Source organism: Lactuca sativa, chromosome 2 (assembly GCF_002870075.4).
Source record: "Lactuca sativa cultivar Salinas chromosome 2, Lsat_Salinas_v11, whole genome shotgun sequence".
Taxonomy (NCBI): domain Eukaryota; kingdom Viridiplantae; phylum Streptophyta; class Magnoliopsida; order Asterales; family Asteraceae; genus Lactuca; species Lactuca sativa.
Window position 1 is genome coordinate 179,635,642 of NC_056624.2, and position 12,306 is coordinate 179,647,947.

At 34.0% G+C, this 12,306-nt stretch overlaps 1 protein-coding gene across 1 annotated transcript; it reads left to right on the top strand.

The window, feature by feature from the left end:
- The first annotated feature begins 9,170 nt into the window (after window positions 1-9,170).
- On the top strand, window positions 9,171-10,839 carry LOC111876643 (uncharacterized). Its single transcript, XM_023873191.2, has 5 exons — window positions 9,171-9,277; window positions 9,342-9,594; window positions 9,659-9,838; window positions 10,366-10,521; window positions 10,604-10,839. The coding sequence occupies exons 1-5, from the start codon at window positions 9,171-9,173 to the stop codon at window positions 10,769-10,771; spliced, it is 864 nt and encodes a 287-aa protein (XP_023728959.1). The 3' UTR covers window positions 10,772-10,839.
- Window positions 10,840-12,306: the final 1,467 nt, after the last annotated feature.

Genomic DNA, 12,306 nt, shown 5'->3' on the forward strand with positions numbered 1-12,306 from the left:
CCCATAAACTGCTTTTCCTCAGCTTCCATCAAACATGATGGCATCCGACACTTTTCCTCATACAAAGCGTGATAAGGTGCCATCTTAACGCTTGAGTGGAAACTATTATTATAGGTGAATTCTACTAAAAGTAAGTGTTAATCCCAGTTACCTTGAAATTCTAGGGTACATGCTCTCAGCATATCCTCCAATGTTTGAATCGTTCATTCGCTCTGACCATCGGTTTGCGGATGGTAAGTTGTATTTAAACACAACTTGGTATCCAATTCCTCTTATAGACTCCTCAAAACCTTGAGGTAAGACGGCTGTCACGATCGGATACAATCGTTAACGAAACACCGTGAAGCCTCACACTTTCCTTCACATAAGAATTCACAAGTTTATCCATAGACCATTTCTCGTTGGCTGCTATGAAATGCGCACTCTTAGTGAAGCGATCAACGACCACCCAAATCATGTCGTGACCGTTCCTTGTTTTGGGCAATTTAGTCACAGAATCCTTAGTGATACCTTCCCATTTACCCATGGGTACAGGTAAAGGATCTAAACTCCCATATGGTTTTTGATGGTGTGCCTTAACCCTAGCATAAGTTACACACTCAGCCACATACTTTAGCAACTTCGAGCTTCATTGTCGACTACCAGTAATAGGGTTTTAGATCCCTATACATTTTTGTATTGCCGGGATGAATCGAGTACATGGTCTTGTGAGCTTTTTCCATCAGAAGACCTCTTACTCCTCCCATCCTAGGTACCCAAATCCTATCTTTGAATACCTCCAGTCCTTGATCGTTTGTATCAAACACCAATGTTTTATCCCAAACATTCCTTCTTTCGGTCATTTTTCTCTAAAGCTTCCTCTTGAGCTTTCTTTATACTTTTCACAATTGTCAAGACAACTTTAATTCTCAACGCTCTTGGCCCTTTTCTTTTCAAGACTTACCTTCCAACTGAGAGCATCAGCAACAACATTTGCTTTACTAGGGTGGTAAAGTATCTCACAGTCGTAATCCTTGAGTAATTCTAGCCAACGATGTTGCCTCATGTTCAATTCCTTCTGATTAAAGAGATATTGAAGACTCTTATAATCAGTGAAAAGTTTGCATTTAGTACCATAAAGATAGTGCCTCCCTATCTTTAGGGCGAATACTACCGCTACCAACTCCAGATCATGAGTGGGGTAGTTATTTTCATGCTCTTTCAATTGCCTCAATGCCCACACTATCACTTTATCCCCTTGGGTCAGAACACAACCTAACCCAACTCCAGAGGCATCACTTTAAACTGTGAAGTCATCAACTCCGTCAGGTGATGAAAGAGTCAGTGCTTCACACGACGTCTTCTTTAACTTCTCAAAGCTTCCTATGCTTCTCATTCCAAGTATAGACAGCTCCTTTGTGGGTCAAAGCTGTCAATGGAGTCGCGATTGAAGAAAAGCCTTGGATAAATCTATGATAATATCCAGCTAATCCTAAAAAGCTTCAGATCTTCATAGGACCTTCAATCGTAACCTTCGAGTTACAAAATAAATCCTTATTGAGGACTCCTTCTTCTTCTTGGAATAAGTACTTTCCTTCATTTATTGTAACAAAACGATGGGTCATGTTCTAGTGATCTCTCATTCTATACTGCACTAGTTAGACTCAGATCTCCTCGGGACAAATTTCAGAACAAATTATACCTTCCTTCATGTTCTAATGTGATACAATCACAGTTCAACATGTATCATTTCTAACTACCAACTTCTTTAATAATGAGTGTGATACTTCTATTGATCGCTTTGATCATCTTTCATTTCAATCTTCTGGCTTAAGTCAAATGTTACATCGAACTTGGTTCTCTGAACCACATAATAAACTCATCGTATTCGGACTCAATTTGATATGATCTCTAAGGTCAGAATAACAATCATCTTCTTAGTCATTACCGAAACGATGGTAACGACAGACTAGAACAAGACGGAATCAAATTATAGCTTCTTGGTAACCTTGTGACTTTCCCTGATCCAAGTGTGAGTCCTGTGCTTCCAGTAGTATAGACCTCTACAACTATTCACACCTACCCATACTCGTCCCAAGTACTGTCTCGCAGTCCCCAAGTCCTAAAATCACAAAACAATTTAACACATACAAATGTGTCCAATTAATCATAAAATTTTCTTAGACTCTACTAGGACTTCTTTCATGCGTATCTTCAATGATCAACTCTACTTCAACTTGGTTGGTGATGGAAATTCCAGATGATTGGGACAACTTTAAAAATTACACCAACCATTCTATTCATCAGACGACAAAACCAGGGTTTATTTTATTTCCTTGAAACGATTATACAAAGGTTCAAGTTTACCCTATACTATGCCTCTCATAGGCTAAACCACTTGTTACTATTCACATTACTACTTCGTAACTTGATCTTCGGGTATCAAGTCTTTACTTCTACTTCCTAGTGTTATTAATTGCTTCGTCAAGGATATCCTAAAATTCCTTTAGCGTTGGTGGTGCACTTGGCCTTGTTACTTCATTATTCTTCGGACAATTCTTAGAAATATGGCCTTCTTCTTTACATCTGTAGCACACCTCCTTGGGAATTGTACACTTGTTGGCGTAATGCCCTATTTCTCCACACTTAAAGCACTTCACCTTCCCGTCACAATTCCCAGAGTGTTTATTTTTGCACTTCCCGCACCATTTTCCTTTATCTCTTCTTTTTCCAGACTTTAAGGATATGTTGCTCTTGTTGGGCCTTGAAGACCCCTCAAATTTCCTCTTCTTGCCAACTTCAACTTTGTTGGCAGTTCTGTCATTGATCATTTCTTCAATAGACTTAGCAACCCTAATAGTTGCTTCAAAAACAGATGCCTAACATACTGGCACAATAAGTTCATCCTTACTTTGTTGAAGTAAATGTTTTGTTTCTTCCATCTGTTCACCTAACATCGTATGTACCATTGCCTGCACTCCAGTCATCGTGATTGGCTCAGGCTGTGGATTATCACTTCCGAACCCACTTTGAGTACTCGCCATTGCGATCTATACACCAATCGTAGGTGAATTTAGATCTTCATTTTCGCTAGATGTTAAGTCTTCGAAACGTTTATATGTTAGTTCCAATATCGTAGTCATACGTTTAGAATCCTACACACATAAGCTTTCCAGATCCGGTCGGCAACAGACCATAGATCCGAACAAATAATAGCATCATTATAGCTATAACACAAAACATTTAGCACATAAAAGCATTTTAGGCATCCTTCCTAAAATAAACTAGTGCTCGTGTCTAAATTATGGTAGACACTCATCTCACAATCATCACTTAGCATTCTAAGTTTAAGTCTAGAAATCCTACAATTTCTTAGTTCGCTTAAACTAATGCTCTGATACCAACTGTGACATCCCCTAATTTCTCGGCTAGAAAAGACCGATTTAATTTATGCTTTTTAAAATCAAATCAGAGAAATCTTTATAAAAGATGTTGCGGAATTGGTCCCCAAAACAAAATATGATAAAAGTTTGTCAAAACCTTTCTTTAAGAAATATATCATTTCCTTTTTATATCAAAACATCGGGATGTCATGTTCCGATACAGATCAAAAGCATAAACAAGACATTATAAGCCTTACAACAGTTATTTGTAATTGTTGGCCTATAATCCAAAATCACTCATCATCATCATCCGACTATGCTCGGGGTCCTCTAACTGTAATATAAACAACTGAGTGGGTCAGGCTTGGAAGCCTGGTGAGCATATAGGGTTTTCAACCCACAATACATAAATTTATTATGTTTAAACATCAATCACTCAACCGAATTACCCCAAACCCCATTATTTTATTTAGTTCTTAAGGGTTTACCCTAAGAATCAACTATCACTCCTTTCTAAGGATTCATCCCAAGGAATAGACACAAAATCACCTCATCACCGGGGTTTATACAACGGGCACTAATTTCATAGCTGCCACGGTTTATTCAACATGTGCTAAGTCCAAAGCTCTAATTTATCGACAATATTATTTACAAGTATTCTCTCCTGCAATACATGTCAATGGGTTTTTAGAGTACAACAAATGAACATATAGTTCATTACACCTACAGGTTGCGGGCCTGCTAGTGTTCCATAGATTGTCTAGAATAGTCAATGGTTGTCATCCATACTCTGCTGAATGACGGGGGCCAACATTTTGGGTAAGTGATTCTCTCAAATTTCACCACTCACCCTCAACTCATGATCAATATTATTGATCATCTCCTTTATCCAACTCACCTTTCATCATACCCACTATTTCATCTACCCATGTTTTACCCAACATTTTTCGTAGATAAAAATAGATATATAGTTTAAATTATTTAAAAACATGTATAAATCATTCCTTCAGCACCCATCTCAAATAAACAAACAATATATATTCACACAACATGTATTTTATGTAAAATACTTCATATCTATGTGTAAGGTGAAAGTAACTACACACTCACTTGATTTAATGAAAACCGGGCAGCAATTCGTTTCCTAAAATGATCGTTTCTAACAAAACCGGGAGTTTTATTGAGAAACCGGGCTCTGCGAGGGTCGGGCTTCTCGGGCACTTTGTGGAGTATTCCGGGGCTTATAATTGATATCGAGGCTTTGGGGGATGCTAATATGAAAGAAATATGAGATTTAGGGTGAAAAGTGCCAAATTTCCAAAGTTACCCGAGAAGGCTCGCAGCCTTCTATTAATAGGGTGGAGCTTCTGATCGGACGGATGAGAAGGAAACACGCGTCGCAGATCTGAGGGCTCGCAGGGGAAGGCTCGCACGTGGGCTGCGTTTGCGAAGGTCTCGTTGGAGGCTCCTGATTGGACCGCGCTTCTGATGCGAGCGGTTGTGACACGAGGCGGATTCAGAAGCGAGGCGCGTCAGATGGATATTGGACCTCAGCTTTGGTCGAATCAGAAGAGGACATGGGGCGACACTGGGCAGTCTCGCATGCGAGGTGACTCATCAGAATTTCGGACACATGGCACATGCGAGGCGAGGACACGTGGCAAAAGCGTGACTATGTGAATTTTCTCGATTTTTGTGCAAAAACTTCTAAAATCCATAACTTTCGCATATGCGCTCTGTTTTTTACGTTCTTTATATGCACGCGTAGCTAAAATTACGCTCTACAACTTCCGTTTAGACTTCGTCGGCTAATTTTGACTTTAATGTTTATATTATTATTTTTAACAAACCGGGACAGGAAATCCGTTAAAAATTCATAACTTCTTTATCCGACGTCCGTTTTCGTCAGACTTTTTACCGTTGTGCTACTAATGAAGAGACCTTCAATTCTTATTTAGGTTGTGTCGGCTAAAAATCACTCGATTTAACATTCGAGTTTTTAGTTGTCTACTGCTAAGCTGAAACTTCGAAAAATCATAACTTCCTCATACGAAGTCAGATTTGGGCGTTCTTTTTATCGAACTTCTCGGTTTAATGAATACTACGACTTTCGTTTAGATTACTAAGGCTAAAAAGTAGTTTATCAAAAACTCACTTTTTACGACATCCGGCATCGTGTCGGTTTATCGTGAAACTTCGACAGGTCATAACTTTTTCGTTATAACTCGGATTTTGGTATTCTTTATATCCCCAAAATCCTTATTTCAACCACTACAACTTTATGTAAAGATATCGGCTTTATCTAATATTTATTTTTGACGCTCATTTTTATTCTTAATTAATTAAATCCTAATAATTAAGCATAAAGCACATAATTCACATAAAATTCACATATTTCATTTTCATTTCTTCTAAATGAGTTACAAAGGTTAACCTAGACCATTATTTCAATATCAATGCCTATCCTAGAAACACGGACGTAATATCACTTAGAGTCTAATAACTATCAAGAAACATGTTTATTCTGCAAGAATGATACCGTAAAAATTCTCCAAGAATGGTTTTGAATATTCCTAAAGATTTTTTATTATCAAGAGTATGAAATAACTAATCATAAGCAAATTAAATCATCATGTTATTGGAGTAAAAAATTTCACTGTGAATAAAAAAAAGTTGAATTTTGTTAAAATTTTTGACCTCAATTGGTTGTATACATTAAACAATTACCTCAACTAAAGTATTTTAATTGTTATTTTATTAAACCATTAGTTAGAAAGTATCTTCATTATTTTTGTTGAGATGCAAAAGTTAATATTGGATGGCATAGCTAATAGGATTGACATAATATTAGACCTCTGTATTTTAATGAATTTAAATACATTCATCTGTATCGGTCAAACATATATTATAAAATTCAAAGAATTAATTCAATATATGACAAAATAATACTTAAGAATTAAGCATGATTATACCTGTTTTCATGATTATGCCGTCGAGATAGTGTGGAAAACGCAACAATCTCTTTGTTCACAAGACACAAACTCAAACATGGCGGAGGCGAGTGATGGAAGCGACTAGCGGAATATCAGCAGTAAAGATGACCGTTGAGGTTTTGTGGTCGACAATTGAAGGTTTAGGGATCGGGTCAAGGTTGACGTTTAGACGAAGAATGGGAGAGAGAAACTTGTGTCGATGGGTATAAAAGAGACAGATTTGGTTAGCAAATTTTTTTTGTTTCCTTAATTGCAGGGATTTTATTAAATGATCCCATTAATTGCAATTGAAAAAACCAAAAATACCCTTTTTGGTTTAATTAATTATTTAATCATTTGCTGATTTGTGATTGATGCATTTAGGAACACAATAATTATTAGAAACATTTGAACCTAGCTCTCTCTCTCTTTCTCTCTCTCTCTCTCTCTCTCTCTCTCTATATATATATATATATATATATATATATATATATATATTTTAAGTAATAATACTTATTTTTAAGATTATCATGTAATAATATAATATAAACATTTTCAACACATAAATAATCGTATCCGGTTCACACAGTATATGTAATCAAATATACTTTATCAAATATTCCAGATAATAAATATTTAATTCACATATAAACTTTCAACATATATTTAATACTTTTTAATAGCTACTTGTTTTAAATTGTGTTCATGAAAGTAATTATAAAATCACCTGATGTAGGTGTAAGATTCACGGGAAAATCAGCTTTTTTACTGACTCTTCAGATTTCACCAAAAATGACCTAAATACAAATATTATTAAGCTTTAGTATTCGTTCATTTTTATAAAGTTTAATTGCTATAATGTTTTTATCATATTTATAAATAATCCCAAAAGAATATTGGCTATAGCTAATAAGGAACAACTAAGTACGATAGTAACAAAGGTATGTTCGTAATCCACATTAAACACCTTATAGATCTAGCCTACATATCACTTATGTAAGTACATCGATCAATATAACGACTAGTATTACTGATTAATCTTATTTATAAGTTCATAATAACGATTATGAACACAAATATAAATTATACTAAAATTACGATAAGCATAACTCAACTTATATGTTGTTTAGCGAAAATCTTGGAAAGTTGCAGACTTAACTTTGACTCCAAAACTTATTTTTGTCGGTCTCTTTGACGTAGAACCTCGCTAAAGTATTATATGAACTTAAGAAAAAATCGGACATGGAATTAAAGATATATTAGAGAGAATTTGGAGAAAAATTGAGCAAGAATGAACCAAAATTGGATTTGTATTTATAAGCATCGCGCCTCAAGCTTAAGCGCTAAGTTTGCTTTGTATCTTTCGCGTATGAGCTTGCTTCATTTTTATGTTCTTTATATCCCCAACTTTGTATCGAGAAATACTAGAACATTCATTTAGACTCCGTCAGCTAATTCTCGTTCTATTTTAAATTTACAAATTTGTAAATATTACACTACGAAAGACGCTACATATCAACCTTAAGGACCAAGTTTCTTTCGTATCTTTCGCTTACGAGCTCCATTTTCGACATTATTTATATCGTCAGTTTCGTATCCTAGAGTATAACAACTTTTATTTAGAATGTTTTGTCTAAAGAGCAATTGATCTCTATCTCACTTTTTATGACACATACATTTTATCGTGGCGAATGCGAAACTTCAAAAAATTATAACTTGTTTATAAAAAGTTAGATCTAAGCGTTATTTATATCCTGGTGCTCATGGTTACGGTTTCTATGACTTTCGTTTAGATTATTTATCCTAAATAATATTATTTTTACGCTTTATTTTTTCGCTTAACGATAAATTTTATTTTAAGGTTTTCTACAAATATATATATATATATATATATATATATATATATATATATATATATATATATATATATATATATATATATATATATATATATTAGCTTGGAACGCGTACGAAGAACAATTATTCTATTTAACGATTTTAATTGTTCGATAAAATGTATAATAATAATTATTATACTTTAAACATTTAGCTCGAATTTGCCGGCATTACATATGCCTTTGAAATCGCTATATGGGTTTCTTCACTTAATTTGTTCTTATTGGAATTACGTATTTGGGTCATTAACATGCAAATGACTCTCTAACACGGGAGTGTATATGATTTGTAGCAAACCAAAAGACCAAATTTCCTTTTAAAACTTATGTAAAAAATTCAAACTGATTTCATTTATTATCTTGTAATGAGTATTGATATCATCTAATCTTCCAACAACCAAGAAAACTCAAATAATGAATTTTTAACAAACTTATAGAATACAATCCTAATTTTAGGTGGGAGACCTACTAGATTTAGTATGGAAAATTTATTAATCTTTATACAGGCTTCATCTATCCTAATCTCTCTCATATGTCTAATCGAAAGCATAACTTCACCAACAAACTAAACATGTTTAAGAAGACGATAATCTGTAATTTTCTATAAATTAATGTACACAGTGTCTGGCTATCATTACAATGGCTAAATTCGTCAACTTGTTGTGCAAGGTATTTCGATTAATGTTTGTTTTGTGAATCTGATTAGTGATTTTGGTTATTTCATCTCCTAACTATTTATCATAGAAGGTTTATTTACTCTTTTAACGCTTGATAATCAAAACAAGTGATCATTTATCATGAATATTTAACAGGATACCATTATTCTCAGACGTCCAAAAAAGTATTTACGGGGACTGAAGTTGTTGGTGTTAATATGTGCAACGATATTCTATGTTTATGCATATTCTATGTATTCAAATCACATACACAACAGAAAAAAGATGGAACATGTAGAGTTTCAAGTAATCAAGACGTCCCATTATAACAATGTCCTTGATCAGTCTTCAAACACTTACTTGCATTACCCGAAACCCAAACCTTTTAATTGGTATAATCTTTATACTTTTTTCTAATATTTGGTGTGTATATAAATATATAAATACCTTTTGTAGGTTTACTAGAAACCCCGTGCGTTTGTTTGTCATTATTTCGATGCAAAGATCAGGAAGCGGTTGGTTTGAAACCCTATTGAACAATCATATGAATATAAGCTCGAATGGCGAGATATTCGGTCAGAAAAATAGAAGACAAAATCTTTCATCGATTATTAATACCCTCGATAGGGTTTATAGTTTGGATTTGATTACTCGTTCATCCAAGAACGGTTGTTCAACAGCGATCGGATTCAAATGGATGCTTAATCAGGTAATCTTTGATCTTTGTATTTATCATAATTTGATGTTATCAAAAAACAATCTTGATGATGCAGGGTTTGATGGAACACCGTAAAGAGATTCTTCATTACTTTGCTAAGAAGGGCGTTTCTGTCATTTTCTTCTTGAGAAGAAATATGCTATGTAGATTGGTTTCTATCCTTGCCAATTCATTTGATAAACATGCGAAGCTTCTAAATGGCATGCATGTATCTCATGTACACTCGCCCAAAGAGGTACATAACACTTTTATGTTTTTCAGTAAGGAATCTCGTTATTGGAAAATCGGGTATATTTATGGATGAATATGTTGCTATTTTTTTGAACAAAAGTTCGTTGCTAGTCTAATTTTTGTGATGGACCGAATCTGTTGCAGATGAGTAATATTGAGTGGTTTGTTCAAAAAATCCTATTAAAATAAATTAAAATTCTCAAATGAATCGAAACTGCAAGGAATTGTGATCTGTTGCACATTTGGTTGGCAGGACAATTGAATGAAATTTAATAAAACTGGATACTCTAATAAAAATCAGTATTTCAGTCTTCTACTAAATAAAAAGGAATGATGAAAATTTTCATACATGAATGAAAGAATCCTCGATAGAAGTGAATTACGTCATTTAGCAACAAAAAATCGAATACCAAGTCCATCAAATTTTGTTGGAATCCATGAAACAAACACACCCTAAGGACACACCAAATACCTACTTGTGATATTCATCATATGCATTCATGATCATGTTATGGTTTTCATTATGTTTAGGCTTTGACATTGTCAAAATTCAAACCCACAATCAACGTAAGTTCGTTGAAATCAGATTTGGGTGAGATGGAATCAACCGCTATGAAGGCGCTTGAGTACTTCAATAGTACAAGGCACATCATAGTGTATTATGAAGATCTCGTCAAGAACCCTTATGTAAGTAGATACTTGTTCTATCTCTAAATCTCCATGTGTTGATCTTGGAACTCTTCTTGAGTCAACTTTATTATTGTTATAGAAACTGATACAAGTAGAAGACTTTCTGGATCTACCCCGAATGGAGTTAAGTAGCCGACAGGTAAAGATACATAATGGACCCTTATCAGAACATATTAAAAACTGGGAGGATGTCAAGAAATCTCTTACCGGAACACCATATGAGAGATATCTTAGAGTTGACTACTGATTGATGCAACATAAATGTATCCCGAGGTCGTTGGTTTATTGATTTTTGAAGATTTGTATGAATGTGTAGTGGGGTGCTATATTTTGGTCTTAGCTCACTAATTATGGTGTTGTTATAGTTAAGTTTAGAATGATAATTATCCACTAAATTGAAAAAGATGAAGATAATTATGCAATGCTTTGGGAAGATGTTACCATGGCAACTCAATTGAAATTTTGTGTACAATACTACAAGAAAAGGAGAATTAACCTAAAAGTTAAAGTAAAAGTAAAATACACATTTGAAACTACCCAATCTACCCTTAGATATGTTCATTAAACAAAATGATGCTCTCATTCTTCTAACATTCTCCCTCAAACGCACAATATGAACCGAAAAAGCTAAGATAGTTTGTTAATTTACAAGGAAAACAAAAATGAAAAATCAAATTAACAATACTTGGTAGGTCCGCAAGTTGCATGGAAGAAGGAACATACACTATATATATAAGGTAATTGTCCCAAGCTTTAGCCGATCAATGACACTAAAGTGACAATCTATCTTAAAATGATTTGTGTGCTCATTAACAATTAATTAGAATATATTACTTCTATTGTCACAATACACGGGGGTGTGATGATTCAGGGGAACATGCATATGGACAAGATCGGTCAGTAGGATCAAGACCATCATATGCATAAAAGTATCCATACAATTCCAAGCAAGATATGGAGGTAGTAGTATGCTTTGAAACATGGTACCCCAAAGATGATATAGAGTGCCAAAGAAAGATACCCATTGAAGTGTAGTGGGAGATGCAAGAATTGGCTAACAATATTTACGATACACATTACATAGGGAAATAAGATAACCTTTTTGGATAGAAAATAATTTTAAACCCGAAAACTATCTAAACAAATTTAGGTCCTTCATCTTGAACAAGATGCTAATTTAGATGTTAATGCTTCAGTTGCATAAAAATTATTACTAATAATAATCATATCATCAACATATATGGATGACAAATATGCGACAGATGGTTGAGCTCTTGACAAGGAGTGATGAAACAAGATCACTATGAGGAAACTGTTAAACATGAAAAAAAAAGTAGATAACAATATTAACGACATAAAAAATGTATGTTTAGTCACAAGATAAACTAAACTATAAATGATGGTACAACTCAAGATTTGATCTTGAGGGTAATATGTGACCTAAATTTATGCTCTATCTATTGGTTATTTTTCACTCCTAATTAAGCCTTGATAGATTCTGATACTAATGTTGATTTATATGTTTCATCCACTAAAAATACCCATACCTATAGGTCATAAATGCTCAAAAATGTTTGATGATAATATAGAGAAAACTCATGCTTTTTTGGGCATCTATAATACATTGATCTCATTAGAGTTTAATGAATTGACATATAATTATTCTACTATCCGTTCAATTCTATCAAATTTTTTCTACAATGCATTAAACTCTATAAAATGTAATGAAACATATATTTAATAATTAAAAGGTTTTCTTTTTTCATATTGAAGAGTTCCATG

Coding starts and splice junctions, on each gene's coding strand:
- LOC111876643 (XM_023873191.2), top strand. CDS start 9,171: ATGGAACATGTAGAGTTTCAAGTAATCAAGACGTCCCATTATAACAAT. Junction 9,278..9,341: donor AAACCCAAACCTTTTAATTG/GTATAATCTTTA, acceptor TACCTTTTGTAG/GTTTACTAGAAACCCCGTGC. Junction 9,595..9,658: donor TCAAATGGATGCTTAATCAG/GTAATCTTTGAT, acceptor TTGATGATGCAG/GGTTTGATGGAACACCGTAA.